At 41.9% G+C, this 26,687-nt stretch overlaps 2 protein-coding genes across 3 annotated transcripts in view; one reads left to right on the top strand and one right to left on the bottom strand.

The window, feature by feature from the left end:
* LOC139290372 (nuclear factor of activated T-cells, cytoplasmic 1-like) overlaps window positions 1-12,374 on the top strand; it is a 56,561-nt gene extending 44,187 nt beyond the window's left edge. The window contains exon 10 of one of the 2 annotated variants that reach the window (XM_070912135.1): window positions 12,291-12,374. In XM_070912135.1, the coding sequence (XP_070768236.1) occupies window positions 12,291-12,346 (56 nt within the window). In that variant the 3' untranslated portion in view covers window positions 12,347-12,374. Of the gene's footprint in view, window positions 1-1,603; window positions 1,684-12,290 lie in introns of those variants that run through there. The other variant, XM_070912134.1, reaches the window with a different exon arrangement.
* A 10,828-nt stretch (window positions 12,375-23,202) lies between these two features.
* LOC139290303 (riboflavin transporter 2-like) lies at window positions 23,203-26,457 on the bottom strand. The gene is made up of 3 exons (XM_070912038.1): window positions 25,421-26,457; window positions 25,087-25,210; window positions 23,203-23,954 (listed from the first exon to the last, which is right to left on the bottom strand). Exons 1-3 carry the CDS (start codon window positions 26,455-26,457, stop codon window positions 23,742-23,744), a joined length of 1,374 nt encoding a protein of 457 aa, XP_070768139.1. The 3' UTR covers window positions 23,203-23,741.
* Between the last annotated feature and the right edge of the window lie 230 nt (window positions 26,458-26,687).

Here is a 26,687-nt window from a genome sequence, read left to right on the forward strand (position 1 = left end):
GGCTTCAGTTTTCTAAATTTAAAGGTCCATTTTCACTGTTTTCTGCGTCAGGTGTTCATAAGGCAAAAGGTCTTTGTGGCATGTGTAGAACTCCCTTCTGTCATTTCAGAGGTTGTTATTGGATAACGGTTACTATGTTGGTTTGTTTGAGATTTAAAAGAATGTTCTGTATTCACCGCAAACATTACACCTCTACTGCGTTTACCATAAAACACTGTTCCTCTGTGGAGATAACTGATACTGCTGCGAACACCGCAAACACTACACAGTCACAGAAACCATAAATTTGCCTTGAATCTTGGATATTTCCTGCTGGCATTAAAAATATGAGCACATGGAAAACTCATACAGTCCAGGCACATACTTAACACCAAACTAGTACCATTGATTTGCAGAAAAGCTCTCCGCAGGGAGGTCAGGGGTCAGGATCAGCTTCTGGACAACATCCCCGGAACTTGTGGGGTGTCTTGCGCTAGGACACTTAAGCAGTCACAGACAATTAAATGTGGTTCAAAGAGATCCTCCATTTGAACATAACAACCGCACTGAGATACTTGCCCCTAGCGGTCGCATGTTTTTTTGGTCGGTATTTAGGGGATGTAAATACCTGCGGCATCAGTAAACAGGAGCAGGTCTCCGTCCCAGACCACTTAATAACAGCTCCCCATCTGAAATTTGTTAGCTCAGTGAAATAGTATCCTGTAGCGACGGATGTCAACAGAGAAGCCTGATCCAGCCGGGGAGGGATGGGGGAAGCCGTTGGGTTTTGCAGCTTTTGGCAGGAGTTTGCCTTCATATGCAGATACCTCAGAAAGAAGACGGTGGGAGAGGTGGTCATGAAGAGAGAACTACAGAGAGAGAGAGAGAGGGGAGGAGGGGGCATGAAGACGGAAAGTATAAGAGAGAGTGAAATAAAGTATAAACTTTGAAAGAGTGAGAGTTCCCGCAGAATCTGTCACAAGACTGTAAACCAAATGCACATGTCCCCTGCTTTAGTGTCACAGTCCACTGACAAATAATTCTAAACAGACAGGTTAACGTAAAATGCAACAGTCAAAGTAATGAATTTGTCTAAAATGGTTATAATCGTTCCATTCTCAATCTTTCTCTTTCCACAAACACACACTTGAAGAGAGAATCTGTTCTTTTTTAGTGCGATGTCTGTTGTCATAGCTCATGGGCCTGAAATGGAGGGACAGCCGTAAGTCATGAGATGTATTGAGATTTTTGAGGTCAGGAGATTCTCATCATGTCCTCGCATCCAGGAATATTCAGCGAGCATGAGAAGAAGCAGGTCAGCCATAGAAATAAAAGGAGACACAGACAGACAGACAGACTAAGAGAAAAAGGGGAAAATCTGAGGTGGAAGAAAGTAGCATGCGATCTTGGTGATTTTCCCTGGCAGCTTCTCCCACTGCCCCTGTTCCCCACACACACACACACACACACACACACGCACACACACGCACGCACACACACACACACACACACACACACACACACACACTGTGCTCCTTTCGCAGCTAAAAACCAAAACACTAAAAGTCAAAGAAAGATAAACACTGCCGAAGTTAAAGATCACATTTTCTTCTTCTCCCATCAGTGGCCACTTGCAGTGCGGAGATTTACCAAACAGTGGGTGAATGGGTTTATTTCAGGGGAGGGAATGATCATAACCACTGAACTGTAAGTGTCCTACTGTTGACATATGACCCTTGGCAGTTATAAACCTCAACGGGTCCCCCGACTCTCCTGATTGTACTCAGCTGAGCTCAGTTCCTCTCAAAACAACGAGCTAACAAACAGGGAAATCCTTTCACGCTCAGTAAGCCTTTTTTTAGTGTGAAGCACTGACAGATTAAATGATGAAAGGCCACAGTGGCGCTGCACAAACCTCAAAATGAAGGTCTTAAGCTCAAGAAAGGCCGAGGTGCTTTCAACTCCCTGCTGTGCTGTGTTTAGCACTAAAACATCCCAACATTTATGTATCACGATCTCTTCAAATGAATCCAAGGTAACACTTTATTTTAACCACCTCACACCCGCATCACTTATTAAGCATTTCTACACAGTACAGAAACACGTAATAAAATGTTAAACACACTTTAATATAGTTGTAGAAGCAGATATAGTGTTTGTCAAGAACAATAATTCCTCCATTGAGATAAAAACTGACAATATAATGATCACAGTGGTAATATTAAGTCTTCATATTTTTTATATAAGATAATATGATAAGAAATATAAAAGTATATATCATATTCATTATCAACATACTTAAATATTAGATTAATTAATTAATTATTTATTTATATATACTTTTTCTTCAGGTTACTAACAACTGTGTTCAGTCATTAACTCTCACGAGCTGATTTGACACCAGTTACAAATGCCTCATAGAAGTTATAATTGTATCTAAATAAACACTAACAATGTCCTTATGTGTGCTTACAACTACATTATACTGTTCCATAAACAATCTATTAGGGTTAAAGTTAAGTGGTTAGTTTGGTATTTATTAATAGCAAAGACATTAATTAAATAAAAAATATCTTTAAAGGGTGCCTTATTGGAAAATGGTACCATTGTTTTTATGCCCTGAAAGCATCTCACTCTTCAGTTAGACTTTAATATCTCTAAACTCTATTGGACCTTCTGCTACTTGAGGACAAGACAATTTTTTTCTGCTCATGTTGTAAATCCACCATGTCAAATCTGCAGGGAGCTTGAGTTGGAAAGCTCGGCTCCTAAACACTGCAGGAATGAAAATGTCACGTACGTTTTAATTAAATCAGTCAGATTTACTGCATCATAGAGTAAAATAGCAGGCTCTCGTTTCTGTTAAGGTATTTACGTGGCGAGGTTCACTCCCTAAGCCCCAGCAACTGTTAAAAGCTGCATGATTGGAAGCAGCCAGAACAGAAGCAGGTGAAAATGTGGCAGTGTGATTTACAGGTGACAGCAAATGTCTCCGTCTCACCTACTACCCCTCTCTCCGACTCCGAGACAGCCCGGGTTTCCTGAAAACGATACAGTCTCCAGATGGATGAAAGTTTGTCTGTCTGTGAAAATCAAAGCGAGAGTCGAGGGTGTTGGAAAGGAGATAAGTGGAGCGTTTGCCAAGATCGCAAACGATGGTCTACGTGAATGAGTCCACGATGTGCCCCGAGGCGACCTCCTCCTCGGTTTCTTTGAATCCCAGCCGGCGTTAAGGATTTAAAGTCGCGGGGCAGCTTTCCGGGTCAGTAGAGAGAGTGTTAATCAGATCTCACTCTGCCTCAGCACCGAGTCCGATCGCTGGAGCTCAGCGGGGATGTTGAAAAGAGAGAGGCCATGCCCTTGTGAGCAGCGGGAGCTTTTTAAGATTTTGTTACCTTTAGTGTACTATTCAGTGCCTTTTCTGTGACTCTAGAATGAAGCCTGCAAAACAAAAAAAAAAAAAAAAGAAAACGCTCTGTCCAGCTCACCAAGATGCTGGATCAGTGGAAATGTTATTTTCATCAGAGCATGCTTTCCAAAGCTGTAAAACAACCCATAAGAGTCTAGGAGTGCACAAGAGGGCCGCACTGTGCTGTAGTTCTTCTACTTAGATGAAAAAAAAAAAAAAAGAATGGAAGAGTCTAAAAGCCATGCTAGGGGTCCCCTAGAGGCCTGGCTGCTCCTCACACCAAACTGGACCAATTTGGTTTTTCAGTTTTGGCATCCTTAAAGAATGAGACTCTTGCTAGCAGGCGACAGCAATCACAGATAATGCTTTTCGTGGATGGCAAAACAGACGGGTTAACCAAAGGCCATGATGTGCGGATCCACTCTCACAAAGCAGACATTAAAAAAAAAACAGGAAGGAGCCTCTCTGAGCCATCTATCTGTGATGGATAGCGAACAATAAAGCTCGCACTGAGGTAAGCCTTTTTGGACACTGAGAGCACGCCGTCTCTCTACGTATAAATAAAAGAAAACAATCCTGAAATCCCACATAACAACTGAGAGGCAACAGGTGATTTAAAGAAGCACAATACAAATGCGGCCATAAATCGTATTATACGCAGGTACGCAGCCAAATTCTCACTCAGACGGCGGTGACCTGCTGAAGTATGATTGTTTCAATATGCTCATGTGCCATTTTCAAAAACCATTGAAATCTCGAGCCGTCTGCAACAGCCTCCGCGGGAGCATACGTTTCTCATTCCGAATCAATCACAGCGAGTTTATCAGATGGCTGAGTTGTTTTACCATAAACCCAATGGTAATGAGCCATACAGAGAGTTTGAATCTGTCTCCTTTCATATCTCAATCACAGAGATGTGTGTACTTCAATCAGCTGGGTGTGTTTACGGGCGTTGGTGTTGTTTGCTCTATGGGGTTATGCTTCACTTCTTGTGTGAAAGTGAGCTTTTGATTTCTCACAGTTTTGAGACATCTGTACTCACTTTATGACAGAGGCTCTTCAGCTTCTTACTTTTATGTTTGCTTTTGATAAACACTTTGATTGTCGAGTTCTGTTGTGGTGTTCCTCCACATCAGCTAAATAAATGCTTTACAACTCAACGCAATCAAGCTGAACTGCGAAATCAAAATAACTGAAATCACCATTTTGCTGCTGCTGCTGAGCATTTGAGCATCTGCACTGCACTTGTTGACGTCGATCAAACAACAGTGTGGGCAGTATTGTGGCATCCTTTTGTTTTTCTGTTGAAAAAGTGCACACTAAATGTTAATGTGCAAGTGCACTTATGGCGGTTAGTACACCAGATCAGTGGTTTCCAACAAGCTTATTGAAAGCATAAGAAAAGAAAAAATTTCAGTCTCTCAAACAAAACTAAGTTCATTGTTTCTGGCATTTTTCTAAATGTTTTTCTTGTAAAATACTGAATATTTTCAACTTTTTGGGCCTATAAAAATCATTCAAATGAAACAATCTGCAAAAGAAAAAAAATATGGTTGGACCATGCACCAATTAAGTCCACACTAAGACAATAACCTGTTTTACATTTTATTAAACATTACTTCATTTTCGAGGTTCACAAGCCAAAACGTTTGGCAGTCACTGTTTGACAGATGACAGCATCCAAGTGTAATATCAACTCACATGAATGAAGTTTTCAAATTTTTTAAACTTTTCTGTCGTTTTGTGAGGACCATCCACGTTTCTTTTTTACTTCTGTCCAGCTGTGAGAAACTTCTTTCTTTCATCATGGATTTCATTGTGGGACAATAATAAGATTTTTGTATGCATGCTGGCAAATTCATTTTCTATTTTTTTCCATCCATTAACATATACATACTGTACATACATACATACATTTTCTAGTTTGTTATTGTTTGCAACGCAGTCTGAGCCAACCGCATAACGATTTCAGCGAAGTCATTGATGAGGGCACTGGAGAGCAGCTCCAAAGCATGTAAACACCTCCCCCTCATCCTCCCCAGAGACCCACCGAGGGAGAGAGAGAGAGCACACCCGCGGCCTCCTGGGCCCGGGAGGAAATGAGAGGAGGAGGGAAGTGGCAGGCTCACAAAGAGAGATAGAGTGAGGTGAGATAGGGAGAGGCGCAGCACATCATGCAAGATCAAAGACAAAGGTTATGCACCGCTGCAGCCAAAATAAGCACACATCAGTGGTGGGGCTTTCAGTAAAAGTTGTTGTCTTTAGAGTTCTAATTTGGGATGCTGCTGTTTTATTGTTCTCGAGCCTGGATCACAGCATTTCTAGTTATTTTCAAGTGATTTTAATCTGGACTAGGCAGACACCTACGTTCCACTGAGTCAGGTCATTTGCTTTGGCAACATGTCAGATTCAGCTGACTACAGAGAGCCATAGAGCATGTCCTCACAGGTGGAGATTAGAGCGGAGGCCCAGAGAGTATGTCACCGTTAGTTCTCAAGGCTGCTCCAGGTCTCTTCTCCAACTGAGCCAGGAGCCCTCGTCTAAAAACAGCAGCAGACATATTGATTGGAAATCTCTTCTGTGACATCAGAGCACTTACTGTTTACACTCTGTACTTTATTTCTTCTTTTCTCTTCAGCTCTCCAAAAGAGGGATCGTATCACTCCTCTTTTGGAGTCCTGGCCCCCCATGTGCTGTTGAATCTCTTGCCTCTGGTTTCAAACACACAATAACACTGCTGTACTCGTCATTGTCCCTCTGTGTCTCCTGCCTCACCTCTCCTCTTCTTCTCTCTCTTCTCGCTCATCAACTATTTCTCCCATTCTTGCTTTCCGTGACTGTTTGCAAGGGCCGAAGTTTGGTTTCAGAAGTTAAAAAGAAAATTAATTGAGCAATACATTTTACATACTGTTGTATTTGCATATTTACTACAAAGAGATTTATATATAGATACTTTTTTATATCCCTGAGTAGTGCCTGCAGGTATCCACTTCAGGCTGCATACTGCCCCAACAACCATCAAGCAATAACGTAGGGCAGCCTGTGTGTTGCCTGAGAGGCAAGACCCAGGGTAGGGTTAAAAAGTCCAGAAAGCACTCGCAGCTCCACTCACTGCTGCACCTTCAGCTTGCTGCTTTGAGTGCACAGTAATAATTGAAGGCGTCTCAGATGAGTGTGTCAACATTTTTCACTTCTCTCGTCTGGACTGCGGCGGCTGGACGGTAAGAACTAAATTCAAAGAGACTTGAATAAGAAAATCAGCCTGAAACTGCCCCCCAATCCCTTGCCCTAAATCATACATTTCATGGCATCATTGTTCACCTCAGCAGTGTGAGGAGATGATTGGCTGCTGCCCAGGGCACAGCAGTGTTTTCACAGTACCACACAGCTGCTGCAGGGCAGTTGGAAAACCTCAGCTCTCAGGGTAAACTCAGCTTTGTTTTAAGACAAACACTCACTCTGCAGACCCCATCTTTTTTTTTTTGGTCTCCTCTCTATCTCCTCTGTCAGTTGTGGGGACTGAGTGGTTCCACATGGGGAAGCCCAGGGCTTCACACATCAGCCTAGCTGTGGGGATGAAATATGCTGTCTGTACATATCATCACATCATTAGGCCCAGAGGGATCCCTGCGATGGATTAGAAGCTGTCTACCTGCAAGGCTCAGATGAATTTATGAAGCACTTTATCATGATGAAGCATTAGTGGAACACTTTGTCTCTTTCCATTTGTGTTTATCTGTGGGAATGATGATTGTGTCTCCCTCCATTTCATTCTCCCTCAGTCTCTCCATCTTTATGTGTGTCATTTATGTGTGTGTTCTGACCTTTGACCCCTCCCCTATTTGTGACGCTGCTGGTTATCAGCAGATGATAAGTGACGTTGTCTGAGCTTCTCCGTCCAGTCGTGTGTGTGGGAGGCAGCAAATTGTCCATTAAGTGTTTCTGCTGAGGCCGAGAGAAGATTTGATATAGTGGGGAAACAAAAGTAATATGCACCAGGAAATTCAATTGTGTCTCTCCAGCAAGTTTGAGCTTTAGTTTGGCTTCCCCACCAAATCAATTTTACATGAAAGCAGTTCAGATGAGGTTTAACTTTGAGTCTGTCTTGCAGCCAGTCTCTCTTTGCTCTTCGCACAGATTTGATGCCAGTGTTTTATCTGTGTTTATATAGAAGAGCTTCTATGACTCAGACCTACTTCCTCAAAGGCTGCTGAGAGTCTGAGTGCCACAATAGAAGGAAACCACCTCTTCTTTCTCACAAACCTGATGTGCTACTACAAGAGGTACAAATAAGCATAGGAAACACCCTGCTTTGCTCCAGTGTGAAGTCCTTGACCCAAAGAACAGCTGCAGTTTATTCATGTAGTGAAAGTGAGAGAAGTTCAGGAAGGTGCCCTCCGCTCCTTTGGCATCAGGAGACTCTCAGCGAGAACAGAAGTCCCTGGTCGGAAGCCTCCATTACAACCTTGAGTTCAGAGGTCGTGTTTTGGGTAGTCAGCTGAGGGAAGCCAGGGGAAGGTGAAGTCCCTCTCAGCCAGGTCATTGCCAGTCAGGCCTGATTCGGCTGAGAGAGATCGTGTTACGACAGCAGGAACCTCCGAGTGGCTCTCCGGCCTCGAGGCTCAGCGTCTCACCAGACGCCCAGCGCTCTCCTCTATCAATGCTAACTAAATCCCCAGTGCAGGTCAGGTTCACGCTGAACTCTCAGAGTAGCCAAATGAAGTCATAATGCCCCTGCTTGGATTATTGAATAAAAAGGATGCCAAATTCTTCATTCTTCTTCTTCATTCAGTCATAAATAACTAGCTGTTTCCAATCAGCAAGTTCTTTTAATAAATGTACAGCAACTTTGTCTTATCATGTGAATCACAACGTATCTTATTTGTTTAGATCAGTTCCAGAATTGCTGCCTACAAGTTCAGTTTTTGCAGCGATTCATATATTCATATTGACATCATCAGACGATAATGATTGGACTGTAAACAATGACTGGCACACAGAAGAGGAAGTTTTGGCCCAGTTATTTGTTATCTGGATATCCGCTGGCTACACCAGAAGCCCTGAAACATTGGCCGTTGCCCCCAGAGGCTAAATCGTTGCCAGACGATACCCAATGGCTTTCGAGATTGTGCTCGACAGACTGCGCCAAAAATTTCAATGAGGCCACTGCGTTGGCACAGTCCCGACACAAAGGTCTCCGGGAAAAAAGTTAAACCTGGCTCAACTATTTCTGCAACTGCTGTTACAACTTCTACCGTTTACCTTGCGATCATCACGATGGAGGCTGAACTGTAAAGTCCTGTCTCATAGTATAATAAACTGCTGTGCAGTGTTTTAAAATCATGAATATGTTAGTCACACTGGACTTCCTGGCTTAGATTGTGTCTTCTCAGCAGTACCTGTTGCAACATGCCCACACCTACGCAGCCCTTCGTGCTTTTTTAAAGCCGTGCTATTTTTGGTCTGAAAGCCCGCTGGGCCTTCTGCTATGGTTTCAGACAACCTGACACACGTCACACGTGAGCAAATTGTTTCCCACCTGTGTGTGTTATATTTCTACTTTGATAACTGAAATTTTGCAGTTTATAAAAGTTGACCTGTACTGTATCGTTTATGTATGCACTACACAGGCAGCATGTACACTGGAGGCACTCCACCCCTTCCAGCAGGAAGAAGCAAATCATTTTCCATCACAGTTGATACAGATTATTTTAGCGAGGTCAACATTCATTCAGCCAGCCGTCATACTCATTGGAGACGGGGGTTTAGCTCCAAGCCGCTGCCAAGAAACACTGGTAGGCCTTCACAAAGGAGCTGAATTGTCCACTGAACTGTTCAACACAGCTGGCATCGCAGTGAAGCAGTCATATTTCTGTGTCACTCTCACACCTGCCTGAAATAGATCTCCCAGCCGCCCAGCCCTAAGTATAAGTCCTGACAGGTCCAGACTGCGGCTTTCTGATTGCACTGGCACTGCGGCTAATAAAGGATGTCACTCTGTTTAACTAAGACTAGCAGGGTGCGTTTTTTTTCAGCAGGGGAATATTTAGAGTGCAGTTTTCCGCTGTTTTTGTTTATTCATGAGAGGGTATCCTCCCAGTTACAGCTTTCCATTATTAACCTGGGCAACTGAAAAAAAAACAAAATAAGTTTCCAATGCTGTTGTGAGGGATGCCAGGCCACAGGGAGTTCATTTATGCACATATCTGACAACAACCACCACAACTAGTTTTATGAGGCCAAGTTTACAGAGGAGATCATGTTCTATACCCTCGCCTGTCCATATTATGTAAGGGAGTTGAATTTTTTGGAGCCAAATTCCACTCTGAACAAAATGTTCCCCAGCATGTCTGACTGCTTTCCCCTTATTCTGCATATTTGTGGTTATCTAGTCACCTCATGGAAGGTGAGACAGACTCAGAAATGAAGAGATGGCACGTGGGAGAGTTTGACTTAAAAAGGTAAAATATGCATTGACAGAACTGTGACACCTGATCTCGGTTCAATTGCCATTTTTGTGTCATCAAAACATTTGAACTAAATGAAACCAAATGCATCTGAAGAACTGTTGCCAAAAAGCAATCTGAGAGCATGTGCACATGTATTCATTCAGTCATTACCTGTCAGTCATACAGTTTTCATCAACTGTTGAAATTTTTTTTATTTCCCAGAAGTTGTTGCAACTAAATAGTGACATGAGCTACCCCATTAAACTGCTATAAATAGCAGCTTGGTGTTGTCTTGTGGTGTAACAGTCGTCCACATCCTGTTTCTGAGATTCTCACGTTTCCGACAGAGAACACAGATGAAAACACAGGGGCCACTGTTTCACTTTTCTTCTCTCTTTATCACTCATTTCGTCAGAATGGAACATCACTGGGCATGCCAATGGAAAATATTAGTTGATAAAGCGCAGCAAAATAACACTGCAGTTAATATGTGGGCGGAGGAGACGTCCCTTTTTTTTATAGTGACTGAAAAGAAGAAAGGAAGCCACTGCTTTATAAAACGGGGACATTTGTGGCTTTTTGCCACCGAGCTGCTGGGTTTTCCCTTTCCTTCTTCAGCATTACCTGGAGCTGTTTTCTCACCTCTGCAAACGGTGGAGAGCAGCGACATTAAAATTTGATCACTTAATTGTTACATGTGCTCGCACTTCCTTTATGTCCTGCGATGGCAGAGCTAAAAATAACCTCAGCGTGTAAATGCCTGTTCAAACAGCCAGCAGTGTTGGCACAGGTGGGATTTTTCCAATGGGAGTTCCTCCTGTTTAGGGAGGTGAGTCCCAACCAACCTGTTGTGTATGTGTGCGTTTATGTGTGAATAGGTGGGTGTTTGGCTGCATATTAGAAAGCAGGGCATGCTATTATAGGTAGGTATTGTAGGTGTGTGGCCTAGTGCACAGTATCTATCTATTTATGTATTTACTTTTGTCTCTGTCCTTGGTAATGAGTGTACATATCGCTGAAGTAGTTCTTCTCTCCATTTCTCATAGATTAGATTAGCTGACATCAGTACCATCAGACTCCATCTTGTTTTTGTTGTAGTGATGTTTTTGTCTTGATCAGTGCAGATGCTTCACCATTCACCAAACAGTATCTTGTTATAACAAACTGCAGGCCTACTTTGGGCCTCAGAGTGGGTGGACTTCCTGTCTCGGCTCCTTACTTGCGGATGGTGTTTTCACCAGACTCTCTCTCTCTCTCTCTCTCTCTCTCTGTCTACATCTGCCGACTTTATCACAGCAAGCTCTATGACTGAGGAGTGTCTTGTTTGCGTTGAGCCACAGGGCTCAGGGTCCTCGCCATCTTCACAGTCACTTCCCTCTGTTTTGCCAAAGAACACAGAGCAGATAAAGGCAGGGGACTGATCTGTGTCTGCCCGACTGTGGGAAAGGCGCGGGCACAGGAACTAGTACAGGAAAGACAGAACGATGACTTAAAAACAGAGATGTGTGTATGGGGCTGATATGAGTTTTAAGGGCTGGTCACACCAGTGATATGTTTGGATTGCAGCTACTGATATCTAGTATTTTTCAAATTGACCACATTTATGCCAAGTATTCAGTGCGGTGTTTGCAGCACCAGAGGGTTACTCCGTCTTCAGTCAAAGTGTTCAGTTTAAGAAAAGTAAATGCCACATTTGATGTGATGTCATTGGATGGAAGCAACATTTTAAATCTAACACAAAATTCGCAAACAAAATGTGGAATCCTGTGACAACAAGGGGCATTAAATACACACTTTAATACTAATCACTGCTATCTCCCCGGCATTCTCAGGGATCATGGCTGAATTTTACTGCTACGGGGGCCTGGGACAAATATGAGCTGCTGGGCCCCTATTAACCCCCCATACCTCCCAATCCAACTGTGCACTGTGGGTACAGATTTAGTCCTATGTGGCTTTTTGATTCATGACATTCATTTAGTAATTTGCAACATACAGGCACACAGCTGAAATAATAAAGGCCTTAAAACCAGATACAGACACAATAAAGGTCCTGTCAAGATTAAGTAATAAAGCGGGGCCTTCAATCAAACAAAAATTCAATCAAAAGGTTACTCCAGTATTTTTGTTACTTCTATCAAGGGAGAGATCAAAAAAATAATGGTCAAATGATCAATCAAAGCAGCAGCAATATTTCTTGACCTTTAGTCCCTACTACCCAAAAACCCTGGATCCCACACTTCCCACAATGCAACTTGATAGCATCTTTCATTAGACCCAACTCAATCCAGCCTTGGCCGAGATTTAAACAGACAAGCTTCCTATCACAGGCCTCGCCTCTGTAACCTTTGTGCCACCTCTCCACATTAAATGTTGCAGTGTTATAATGATCTGAATTGCTTTTCAACATGACTTATCAATAATGATCTGCAACCTCTCGTTTCTTTCCACAGTTAACGAGATCATCAGGAATGACCTCTCCACCATTTCCGTGCATACTCATGCATAGAAATCCAGAAGTCTTCTGCAGCAGCAGCACACACACACTCCAACAGCAGCACCATCAACAAAAAGAGGACAAAAAAACAAAAACGAGAGATCCAGATGATGAAGAATAAAGTTTTGACCAGGATCTCGGTCGTTGCCATCAGCTCCTCCTCACTCAAAGACTTGCTGCTCATATTGACAATCACTGGCAAGCTCCATTTGAATAAACAGATGAATGTTCTATTTACAAAAAGGGAAGTGATATCAGGGGCAAAGTACACGACTGCACTTGCCTTAATTCACAGCAGATGTTCTTTAGCGGACCAAACAGCTCAATGAGACTGAATTTCTCCTAGCGTTGACGAATGACAATCTTCATTTCGAGTGTGATCTGTATGTTAATGCATGAACAAGCTAATGGGGCAACAGGTGTCATGCTTCATCACTTTGCTTCATTTGTCTGTATGCGGTCAGTCCGCAACAACCGAATCGGTGCCTTACAGCCGTGATATTGACCGCGAACAACAGCAGCAAATGGTTCATTGTGACCCAAAGTGGAAGTTTTTATATGACATTTTTGTATCATTTCAATGATTTGTTTACAGGGAAATAGAATAAAAAGGCTGGAAAATATGTAGGGAGTATGTGAATAGATTAGAATTGTATTTTTTCCTCGCTTCCTCATTATCTCATTGTTCATTTATACTGAATGTTATTGTATGATATTCTTTTGTATAAACATGTATTTGAAAATGTACTTCTGTATGCCTTATGCTTACATCATGCAGTTTGCTATTTAGCTTTCCCTACCCCCCCACCCCCCACCCCCCATTTGTCTTCCCCTGATATGATTTGTACCATTTCTACTACCCTGCATTATGCTTTTCACCTTAGTGCCTATATTTTATCATCCTGTCCCGGTCTTCCAGTCCTCCCACCCGAAACCATGACACAATGATGCACAGACAATCAGAGAAATATGTAGTACATATCCTATGACAACAGTTCCTGGTTGCGGGGGCTTATAAAGGCAGGTATCAGAGTTTTCTTCTCCCCCAGCTATAAAGGTATAGTTGAACAATGGTATGCTTACCTGCTGAATTGAAATGAGAATACTCCTGGACAATATATATATGTATTTGTCTGTTACTTCTTGCACTGCAGGTTTTGCATGTAAATAGGCACAGGGATAATCTAAGAACGCCACAGGCTCAGTTTTACCCGTCACTCGGGTGATTCCACTGAGGAGTTGGCAGGACTGTTACTTACTGCTGGCAATAATTGATCTGAGTAAAACCAAAGGATTTTCTCTTTGGTGAAATTATTGTCTAAGTTTCCTCTTTCTGTCAGCGACTTTTAGCGTAGAGCGGCTCCCCGTACAAAAACCCCCCCAGAACATTATGCACTTTACCGTAGAAACATAGCAGGTTGTCTTGCTTCCAGACCAAATATCGTAGATTGATTTCCTCTGTCGTGTCACAAACGTACCTACGTCGACTCTTCCTCCGCACAGCTGCAGTCCTTTCCATGTTATCTGTCTTTTGGAGCATGCACATCGTACTAATGTTGGGGATCATTTAGCTAAGAGTAGCTTACAGTATAGCTTCCTAATACATTTTTGGACATATAGTATAATAGCATGACTAAACTGTATGGATAAGGTTTCTATTTTGTGCCTTACTCTCTTTCTTCTACAAGGTCATTGCAACTCTATAATTCTTTTCTGTGTAGGCACAAGGTGAAACATATTTCTCTTTGAAATGAAATATTTATGAAAAAATGAAATGAAATGTGTTCTAAGTGCATTTAATGTGTTCTCAACAATGAATTAATAAATGGCATATTGGTGACCATACATAACCTAAAGTTCCCATTTATTTTATATTTACGGACTGATCTTTGTTGTAAAACTTAACACTTTTAAAGATTTTTTACTGTTGGGAATTAATACATTTTCTATCTGAAAGAATACACTTTGCATGAAGAAAAAAAAGAATGAATCAGTTGGTAAAGGATTCTTTTTTCTCACTTTTTTCCTCAATTCATATCAAAAGCATTCCTTGACTATATTACATACATGGCCCAAGGCCTTTACTTTAACTTGGCCGAGTGATTTTCTTGTGTTATATAGCTTGACCTTAATAAACCTCAGGCTGCTCCGACCTGTACCTCTATCCCTAATAAAACCTGAAATGGAGACAGTTGGACATTGACAATATTGTTTTTTTTCCCTGGATACACAACACAATAGTGCATCACGTTGATTTTTGAACACATTTCTACATGCAATTATTGACCTACAGTGTTTTGTTTTACTTGATTATAATTGCTACAAAACAGTTGTACGTACTAGGTGTTTTACGTCTTACAGTTTTTCCTGTGCAATTGCCAGCAAAGAGTGCACTTAAATCAATCAGACAGATGGTGTTTGGTCTTGTCTTCCACTTTTGTTTCAAACTGAAACCAACCTACACTTTAGCAGGATGAAAAGCAACAAGCTGCTGAGATGCCAAGTGCAAGCAGAGGCCTGTGTGTTTTCCGGTGAGTATTGTTAGTGGTGGCTAGTTATGAGTGAAGCAGCTCCTCGCCATGGGAGCTGTGCCACGCTCCTGTGTACCACCTGCCAGTCCTCCAGACTTTTTCCATCCAGCAAAGTTATGAGGCGCCCATCCCCATAGTGACAGAAGGCAGGCCTAGGCGGTGCTCCCCTGTACGGCCGTGGTAAGCCCAAAATAGCCCCACTATTTACAGATGCAGTCACGCCCCTTTTTCCTGGCACCCTGTTCTTCTTACCTTAGTCTTCCTCAGTGCCGTACCCTTTGACACAGTGGAGAGATGACTCCAGGCCATAGTTTCCACCGAAGCAGTAGGGCGGCCAACTAAAGCAATAGAATATCCATGATATGAAAACAAATGGAGCCTCACAATCTACTGACATCTGTTGAAAAGACTTGCAGCTATTTTTTGATGTTCACAAGTACAGAACCTGTGTCGTCAATTTCTTCTTCATTCCCCAGATGTAGACGATGATTCGATGATGGAAGGAAACTCCGCTGATACTGACTTTTCACATAATATTCTTTATTTGCATCAAAGATCAGGATCAACAGGCATGCGCATCTTGACCTGTACAGCACCCGTAGCCGAATCAGTACTGCTGCCCTGAACACTGTTCAAGCTCGTCTTTTATACCTTTAAGCATACATGGGGTTCTACTACAAAACATGAGTCTGTAAAGTTCTGTTTCCTGTCGAGGGGTCAGGAAAAGAGACCTCTCAGAATGACCTTTCACATACCAAAGAAGACCACTAAACAACAATACATCTTATCTTTATGGGACCCCAACATCTGCTAGTTGTGTTCCTGGAACACATCTTATCTTTATGGGACCCCAACGTCTGCTAGTTGTTTACCTGGAACATTGCATACATGGCAACTTTGTACTGCATATCATTTTCTGAAAAGACTACTTTTATGATTAGTATCAAATAATACACATCACCTGTACACAGCAATGCAATTTTTCTTATATTTATATATATTATAATACGAGCATTTTACACCATTGCATTCTTGCATTGTTTATTTTTTTTACAATCTTTCAATTGTACAAGTGAAACATTTAATTATGCATGCTTAAAAAATGAATGCTCAAAAGGTTTATGTACATCGACTTTGCAGTACATAGGCCAACATTTGTAGCTTTTACATTTTTGTAAAGCACTCACGCTGCATTTCTTGTATGTATGAATATAAAGCTATGGCCAGGAGAGGGTTAGCTTGGCACAAATACAGGAAATGGAGGTAGCTTGGTTCTGTCCCAAGGTAACAACATCTGCCTATCAGGTCACAAACTAACCCGTTATATCTGGTCAGCTTGAGCAGTACAAAACTGAAGCTGTGGTTTTGGCAGGCGGTTATTGAAGACTTGCTGAAATTAAAAAGCATTTTTTTTGTCTACTACAGCCTACATATCTGCTGTAAATCACTTGTCTGTGTTCACCTATATTTTATCATTTTGGTTTCATGATGGCGCCCCTAGTTTTGTATTAATAAGACTGAATACTGATCCGCTAACATTAGTTTGCAGGCTAGATAGCTAATTAGCTGCTCAGCTGTAGTACATTAAACAGCATGCAAACATTCCGACAAACATTCCTTTGGTCCAGTTAGATGCTGGTGTGGTCCTTAATGTTCAAAACCACTAACAACACACTGTTTGTCCATGACATGCAGGCTACAGCACAAGTTTGTTTTGCCTTTTGTTCCCCACGGTGCAACACTGGCACTCTGGCAGCTGCTGTCAATCAAACACAGACACGCCCCCCCCCCCAGTTGGCTGAGACAAAAAGGAGCATTTCTGATATTTCCCCAAAGACCTTTTTTCTTCCTTTTAATAATAAAAAAATATTAACAATGCATTTCGGAAACACATTTGCTGTTTCTATTATTGTTTCCATATTATTAGCTAACTGTCTTCTGTCTGTATTGAACAGACAAATATGAGAGTGGTGTTGATCTTCCCATCTAACTTTGGCAAGAAAGTGAATATGCGTATTCTCAAAAATGTCAAAAAAAATATTCCACCTTCAAGGTGCTGTATAAGGTAGGTGCTTGAGTGAGAGGAGGATTCATACACTGACAGAATTGCTTTGTGTTTGAGTTTTATAGAATAGGCTGGAATAATGTACTGGTGTGGCTCACACAAGTTGTTGGAAAATAGCTGCATCACATGTGCCTGTGTATATTGTTTTCATTTCAGGACTGATAGGCACAGCATAGGTCTATGGCAGCACTTGTGCCAAGAAAACCGTTTTACTGCACTTCTCATCTGAAACTGACCAGATATTTTAATAAAAATAGTCATGAAATTTGAGGGAATCTAGGCCTTCTCTGACCTCAGCTACTGATACTGTGTACAAATTATTTCTTCGTCTTCTACGAAAAGATTTACGTTTTTCTCTTAACTCCAAACAAATTGATTTTCTCCTTCTGGAAAGTTGATGTGCGTGTATAAATTCCTTTTTCGAAACACTGATGGTATTACTGAAAATACATTTTCTGTTGTATAAAAATGTCACATGTTATTGATTGACATACAGCTGTCTCATGCACACAGGAGCCGTGTCTGAACTCAGATGGACTGACTGACTGACTGAATGAATGACTGGCAGACCGACTGACAGACGCACACTCTGCCACTCGATGGCCACGGCATCCCCGCAGTGGAGACAACAGCACAGAGGCAATCCCTGATCATAATGATTGCAGCGCGTGCCATTTTCTCCCCGGGGGTCCACATGCACACAGCACCTGGCAGAGGGCACGACTTCCAAGTTTCATTGTGGGGATTTATAACGTCTTTACAGCCCTGCTTCCTCCCCCATTGTATTCCCACAGAGCCCTTGATTTGGGCCTTTATAAAGTGAGTGCATAGGCACAACGCTGGAGCTCCTGCCCTCGTCTCTCATCGGCCATCTGCAGGCAGTAAATCCTCAATATACCTCTGTTATGAAGGGCATGTTGAGAGAACCATGGGGGTGGCTTTAAGAGATAATTGCTTGACCATACTGAGGGACCTTTGATAGTCTTGTCCCATAAGCCAGTTCTACATTTGATCTTTTTTGGTCCCTTGAGTCCATTTTTGTGTTCTTCAGAGACATATGTCAGGTGTCTATAAACAGACCGTCTTATCAATTACCTTTAGGATGATAAAGAAAGAAGATGAGGACCATATGTGTGCGTGTGGATTTGAGCATGTGTTTACATGTGTTTTCTTAATCTGTTTAGGATGGGGTTCTTGGGCTCCACAGGTGTACACGGACCCCTTTCATGGGACCGTTTCACGTGTGACAGGACCAGCAGATGACCCGCAGACATGGTCACATCATTGCGGACCCACAGACAAATCACCTTTTTAAAAGACACTTTAAGAGACGCTCTGAAAGGCAACCAGATGGGGCCTGGAAAATCCTGTGCCGTCTTTTATTCTCCATCTGCAATCATTCAGCTTGATTCGCTCTCTCTCTTTTGCGATGCGTGAAATGTTGTGCAAGGATTTATAAAATCTAGCGGCGGGGCAGATGTTTGCGCTTAAGAAAAGTGAAAAGTGAGAATTATCTTTAAGAGTCTGTTTATATGATCACAACACGAGTCCTCTGTTCTCCACATCAAAGTCGAAGTATTCCACATCCCTTTCTAGTTCACTCTGAGAGCTCTATTTCTTCATCGAAAAAAAAAAAAAGCTCCAAGACATCCCAAGCAATCATTCTTCCATTGTTTGCTGTAAATGTTTCGGTACATACGCAGAATGTTTATGTTGAAGAACGTTGTAGCACACATTAGGGATGCTCTTAATGGGCTACAGTAAAAGCCCTTGCTAGTCAAGAGTTCAGGCAGGTGCAGACTCTTACAGTAGATAAAGGAGCCTGGCACTGGAGATGAGTTCACGACAATCACTGTGAGGCTTTTAGACGCCTTCTCCAAGCTCAATCTTCATTTCCCCTGACACTGATTTTGCAATAAGGATCCGGAGAAAAGGGGAATGTCCATCTATTCATTTTAATGATCCCTCATTATTGACTGCTGGCAGGGAGGGGGCGGGCAAAGGTAATGATTCTTTGTCTTAGCTGGCCAATCACTCCTCTTAAAGGAATAAGACTCTAAATAAGGCCACTAATGGATGCCCAGTATGACCTAAAGCTGACCCCACATGCAACCCATGCGAACTGACTTCCCGTCATGAAGGAGTGAGAGTTTGCTGCTTTAGTTATTTCTCCCATTTTTTTTACTGGGTTGGTTATGATTTTTCCAAACAGAAGGAGGAATTGTTATCAAAAACCACAAATTCCGTGTAGTTTATAGATATTGATGTAAAAAAGAACAAGTATGGTAAATATGAGGCTCCAGCTAGCAGCCAGATAGCTTAGCTTAGCCCAGAGACAGGAAACGGGGAAACAGCTAGCCTGGCTAGTGATCCAAAGGTGTCAACACTTGTTTGTTTAATCTGTACAAAAACGTGAGTGTAAAAATGACGTGTTCTGGTTTTTACCGAGGGTGTTGAACTATTTCTTGGCCGGGCGTGTAACTTCCTTGGGTCTCCACCGGTTGCCTGACAACCTGACAGTAACGATAAGACCCCAGGAAGGTACTGCGACCAGCCAAAAACGGTGTCAGATTTTTGTTACTTTTGGATAAGTATGAAGCTACAGCCAGGAGACGGTTAGCTTAGCTTGGCATAAAGACTGGAAATGTAGGAAACAGTTAGCCTGGCTCTGTCCAAACAAAACTCCGCCCACCAGCACCTATAAAGCTTATAAACCAACACATTATATTTTGTTTAAATCTAGCAGTGAAAGTCGCAGAAAGCGCCCAACCAAGAAATAATCCAGCACATAACCAGCCATGAAACCACAACTCTGGATTAAACAAACAACACATAACTTTAATCAAAAATGCTGGTAGGTGATTGTTACCTTTGGAGAGAGTCACGCTGGCTGTTTCACCCTGTTTACAGTATATGCAATGCTTCTGCTTTACCGAACAGACATGAGAGTGGTATCTTTCTTGTCATCTAGCTCTGGGCAAGAAAGCAAACAAGCACTTCTCAAAATGTTCAACTGTTCTTTCTCTGCACCCACAGCATGTTTATCACATATTGATTCAGATTCCTTCAGCAAAAGACTTTCAAAGGAAGAAAGTGAACTCACATTTTAGAGCTCCATACTGATGTACTTCCCTTTCTGACTGTAACTCAGGTGTTCTGATTTATATAAAAGGTCCTACTTTGCGGGCATAGCACAAGGAGCACTGACAGCAAATTATTTAGCCTTTACTTTTGTATTTATGTGTGTATTTGTGTGTGTGTGTGTGTGTGTGTGTGTGTGTGTGCGCGCGCGCGCATCTCAGCCAGTCTGTCATCAGTCTGTCAAGGTAATGAACCCTACTTTACTGCAGCCTCCAACAGCTCTTTAAGGCATACTTCACACCACTGAAGAAATACACTCAGGTATTAGTTGTTTTGCCTGGATGGTCCGCTGGATGATGGGTGGGCGGGGATGTTATTAGGAGCATTCATCTACAAGGCTCCCCAAGCCATACTATACTAAAACTGACCACAAGACAACCCTATCATCCTCAAAGATTACCTGTCTCCTGCACTGTATATGAATGTTTTATCATAAAAGCTTTTCTTTTTTGCTAAGTGCCTCCTTGAGTGTTTGCTTTTAACTTTTGATTACTTTATGTCTTGTTGCGAAGAAGAAAAAAGAGAAAAGGCCCGGCCCATTTGAATATAATGGACTTAACGGGAAAGGTAGTCTCTGTTGCTTCATTGAAAGGATATATCGCAGTTGTGTAATCCAACACAGCGGGTGTGAAAAAGTTTGCACAAAGTGGTAGTTTCAGGGCCTTGAAGTCGCAGAGTTTTAATCTTGGCATTGTCAAAGTGGGCCAAGCAGGTGGAGAGACTCATGGGAGAAAACAGACATGACACAATCATATAAATAAAACAGTATGGCAGGCTTTGTATAGGATCCATATGTTTCCGTTTGTGAGGAAATATAGGATGTCATGCATTACAGTGTAAAAAGACTCATTTACAACCATTAAAAGGAGCCCAATTCAACATGTCTGCGTTTGATGTGGCTTATCACATCTCATTTGGCTCTTTTTATATATGATAGCCGAGTTTCTCTTTTATATAGTCGTGAGTCATTTAGAAGAAAAAATATTTTTCTCTCGTTTGGTCTAGACGTTGAGGTTTCCAGGCCCATAGCCCCCCTCCTGCTCCTCTAGATTTTACCAGACGTCGCGTTGTGAGAGGGGAATGGTCGATTGCATAACGGAAGGCGAGACTTGATCGTTCCTGGCCTTCTCACAAAATTCAATCATTCTCTGCATACTCCAATCCCATGACGGCCCATTAAAGAGCAGCACGGGCTAGGATTTCCCCTCATGTGTTTTAAATTGAAATTACGGTCACAAAGTCTGCCATATGCATGAATCGAGGAAGACAAGGAGCTTGGGGAAGAGGAGATATCAAAATAGTTGGACTGAAGAAAGATAAGGAAGGCTGCAGTCCCCCCCCTTTCTCTCATTATGATACATTATGTCCACCTGTCTGAATCTCAGTGCATTTGGATAATTTCATAACACTTAAAGGGACCCCTTCACATTTTTATTAGACAATTTCAGGAAAACAGACCTAAAAAATTGACCTAATCTTGAGTGTTTTCCCATACTCAGATATTAAGCTATTGCCAAAATCATTCCAAACAGGTCTGCAGCTTTTAAACTCAGCACACCATAAGTCATACAAACTGCAGGAAGAGATAAGGAGAATAGGTGAAGTATGAGACACCAGGAGATGATGACCCCAGATGTTCTCTGAGGAACCACTGGGATCTGAATCAGACTCTGACTGGCCCTGAGTTCCTCATTCCTATTCGTCCCCGTGGACTGGATGAGGGATGAATACACACACACACACACACACACACACACAAATGCACATAAATACACCTACATGGATAAGACACTCTCTCTCTGATTTAGTGCGAGGAGGATATGATGCAGGCGTGACTCTGGTGACCTGGGCAAACACCCCAGAGAGATGCATCACTCCTCCGCCTGACCTAAGGTAGAGCTATTTCTTTATAACTCTGGGAAAACCCAATATGAGGACCGAGAAGTTTCTCTATGCTCAGCTTTAGTTTTCAACTAAATTGCGTATTAGGTTTTGTATAATTCAAAGGACATCCAAGATCCATTGTTATTTGACTGCTGAGAACTAAATATTTTCTTATTGACTCATATAGCAAATGTGACTTATTAGTAGTTATTTTCTATGATTCAGTCCTGCATATCAAAACTGCAGCATTACTTGAATCTTGAAGCTTGACTGCAGCTAAGACGTACAGAAGCCTCAGCTTCTCATCTTTGAATCCAACACTGACATCTAGTGTTGGTTTAAAAGATGTGCAGGCTACCAATACTAAAGAAATTGTACAAAAAAAGTGGGCATAGATTTGAGCCAAATAATTGCTTATTTGATTAACGTGTTCAAAGCAGTTTCAAAAAACATTGTGAACAGGTGGAAAATTACCATAACAAAACACCAATATTTCAATAAATAGTTATGCATTTGAAATAGAGCCATCCATTTTTCTCAATGGCAAACCAGAAGAATACATTACCTTTCAGATATTATAATGGTTTTATGACTTCTGTGTTATTTACCTGTCTAATACTTTTATTTTTATACAATTGTGTGCTGCCATGGCAACCTATGAAGTACCTTGGACTCTGCCACTAACAACCCTAAAGTTTGGAGTCAAGTTTCATCTCACATCAATAAAAATGCAACAGACAATACAAGGGTATATCGATCCAGTGTCTGTATGGAATGTATATTTATTCAAATATAGACAGACTGTTCATCAGAAAAGAATATAGTAAAATATTTATTTAATTTTGTAGTTACAATCCCTAACTATTAGTGTAAAATGATTCATAGATACTATTTGTGACCTCAGAGATGCAGTTAGAGATCATTCCAAGTCCAATGTCATGTGTCATGTGACCTGTATATCAGCAGATATTATTGGGACTCACATACCATGTCTATTTGCTTCTGTCTTTGACTCAAAACTGCCCTTTTCAACTTCTTTCTTGATGATAACACTTTATCAAAAACACACACTAGAAGATATTGAAGACAGGTGTATGCTATATGTGTGTTCAACTACTTCTCTATCTTCCATTTACCCTGGTGTGGAACTCTCTACCCTTGGGCATAAAGCCTGCTGCCCCAGCTAGGTTAGGATCAGGGGAACGTTTGAAGTGATTTGCAGTATAATGCACTCATTTAGACAGCAACAAAACAAGTGTTTTATTTGGTATTTAGTGGTTTCCTCACTCAAGTAACACATACAAGGAAAGGTATAACGTTAAACAACCATGTACACTAAAAAAAAGCACAAATCTTTCAGTGTCTCAAATTAAGGCACATTTTAAAGCCAACAATACCATAAGTTCTTATAAAAGTACCATTAATCAATTATACTTTCACATTATCTTCAAGTAAACTGGCTTTGACCTCTGAATAGATAGATATAATCAGCAATAAAATGGTCTTGTGTGGTCTGTCACACAGGTGTCATTTCAGCTCACTCCATAAATCCATAAATACACTATATAAAACATAATTCTGCCATCTGACTGATGAGATTAAATCTATTAAACAACATCAGGGAGTGACACTGTGATACTAGATAAACACCTCTGACCTCTCAGTTCTGTTGAAACAAGTAGGAATATGTAAAACTCATGACTGCCATGAGTTCAGTGCCACTAGAATAAGGACAAATTATATTTCAGTTTTGTACATCAGTGATCAATTTAAACACATTTATTCACTACATGGGACACTTGGTGTTGCAAGCATCGCCCGACTTGAAAAGTCCATAGACACTGACCAATGGGAACATGGATACAGCGCCAACCATGGAGCCCAACTGCACGACTGCTCCACACCACACGAGGGCGCTGTGGCCCTCATCCCGCAGAATCACCCCGATGATGACCTTCACATAGGACAGGGACAGGACAAACAGAATCCAGACCAGCACCTGCAACACAGAGGAGGTGAATATGATACATAACAATGATCTGACAGCCATTTGCAAAATGTCCTATTTTCACCTCAACATGTTAGCCAACTCGTTCACAATGCCATCATGGACAGGCTGGGACAGGAGGTTTTCAACTGAATAAGCTCAGCAGTTAGTCAGTAGTTCCTCCTCCCTGGTGGAAGTGCTACCAGTTAATAAAATAAGCTGCTGCAGTGTTTGGCTGCAGTTATCAGGTCATGATCACTGATACACCAATCAATAGTATTGTGCTTAAAACATCTTATTGCATTTGTTAACAAATGTGTTTTTAACTGTTAATTTCTTGTATGGTACTTGTTACTAATTTAAGATGTCTCTGGTATCATTATTTTAGCATTTTTATTGTTTTTTTTTACAGCACACATCTGTTTAGAAAAGCTATATAAAGCATATTACTATTAAGGTATTATTAGCGAAAATATGACAGCATTGCACACATCAACAATGGAGAAACAAAGGGAAAGATTTGATTTGTTAGGTCACACAGTGAGAGTGACGATTTTCAGAATTCTAGTTTTAGGACACTGTGATGAAGTGATGAATCAAAGAAAACCCAAAATATTAGCCACAAGCCTTGCCACTTGCTATTAGTATTTTCTTTTCCTATGGTATTTTAAAGCTGCTTTTTCTGCACTATTTAAACCTTTATTTTGAAAGAGTGTGTGCGCCCATTGACTTTTTATAACATTTACATAACAGTATATTGCATTATACTGTGTGTATGAAGTCTATAAAGGTGAAAGTTTTCCTCAGGGAAAATAAATGAGTGTTCATAAATACGGCACAAACATGGTTTGACAGTATTGTCTCAGTCAAGTCGACAGGACTGAGTTGACACGACTTGATCTTAAAACCTGCCAATCACATGACACTCCCAAATCATAAGAAACCTGCCAATCACATGACACTCCCAAATCATAAGAAACCTGAACGTACATGTGACTAAAAAAGGCGGGTTGTACTTTTGTAAGGTGTGGCATGAGCTCCGTAGAGAACATAACATCCAAAATGAACTGCTATTAAGTGATATAGTTCTCAGTCTAAATGGAATATCTTAATGTGACAAATCCATTAGAAGAAAGAGTCTTACTATGACTGCAGTTCCAGAGGCACTGTGGACCAACAGGGGGCAGGGACTAAGAGCAGCCATGGCCATGATGTAGGCTCCAAATCCAGTCCCAATCATGGTCAAGAAACCCATGAAGATGAGGGACCTGAAAACAAAATTCAATGCATATGGTAAAACTAAGCATTTTCTGTTACACTGAACCACTTTGCTTAGTTTGAATGAATTCAGTACCCATAGTGACTGAACATATCTCTTTTTGTGTCATTTTATTTTTTATGTTGGAGGAGACAGAAAAATCTTAGTGGGTGTATATGATCATTTCATGTAAAGAGATGGTTCCAGCAATCGTTCTTACCTAATGGGCATAAACATGGCAATGAAGCAGGCCACTGGGTTAGCGACAGCTGCCATGGTGGCAGCTAGATGGTAGGCCTTGTTCCCGTATGGCAGACAGGAGTAGGACTGGACTGAGGGCAGCACTGCGTTGGTCAGAGCGTTGACCCAAGCCAGTACGACAAAGACGAACAACACCTCGAGATTACTATACGTTCCTCTCCCAAAAGAGCTCCTGGGTTCCTTCCTGACTGCTTCCAGGGGGCTGAGCATAGGCTTCTGCTCTGGTGTCTTGGAATGCAGGGACAGACCTTGTTCTCTCTTCCCAGGGGCCAGATCACCACTGAAGTACAGGTCGTTCTTTCTCTCCCGAGCCACAGCTGGGTGATGGTTGAGTAGGATGAAGGCTACCATGCACACAACCATCATGGCACTGAGGAACACAAAGAAGACCTGGGCAGAGAATTTAGCTGGCTGGTAGATGGCTTGTAGCTCTCCACTGCCAATCATAGTGGCATTGTCAGCTGTTATGTTGGCCACACCAGCCAAAGTGGCATTCTGACAGTGGACTACACCAACACCTTGAATCAGAGCCACCAGTGCAGGCACCAGACCACTGAGGCCTTCACCCGCGAAGTACGTGGTAAGATACTCTGGACGCAGCCGCATCATGAAAGGCAGAAAGGTAACAGAGGAGGTGCAGTCCACCACAGAGAGCAGGAAGCTTAACACCAGCAGGGGCACACTGTGCAAAGAGCCCCCTATTGTCACTGTGTGCCTCCAGAAGAAAGCCAGCAGGAATGTAGCAATTATCCCCAACCCCACAATGCAGTAGATGACCGGCCGCTCATCTAGTGCCCCCGGGTGGAAGCGGTGCATCAGAGTGATGAAGAGAGGACCTATGTTAGCCATCTGGATGAGGACTGTGAGGTAGGATGGAAGATGCCAGCCCTCCGGGATCTCCGATACTACCAGGGGGAGCTCCACCCACATCCCATTGATTGCCACCCAGGAGCCCATACCAAAGAGGCACGCCAGCACGTGAGTCAGCAGCGACATGATGGAGTGATGATGATGATGATGATGGAATGAGGTAAATCAGGAAATGTAGATGTACACGATCTGAAATACAGACACAACATAGGACAGATTTATTAGTAGAATGCAAAATTTACCAAATGACAAAAACACTGGCTAAAGCAGCTTCAACCCAAAAATATACTTAGTTGACTTTAAAAATGCATTTTAGAGTTATTTAAGATTGTTAAAGATTGTTGTTGTAATGTGTG

The sequence above is a fragment of the Enoplosus armatus genome, chromosome 9 (genome assembly GCF_043641665.1).
Source record: "Enoplosus armatus isolate fEnoArm2 chromosome 9, fEnoArm2.hap1, whole genome shotgun sequence".
NCBI lineage: Eukaryota > Metazoa > Chordata > Actinopteri > Centrarchiformes > Enoplosidae > Enoplosus > Enoplosus armatus.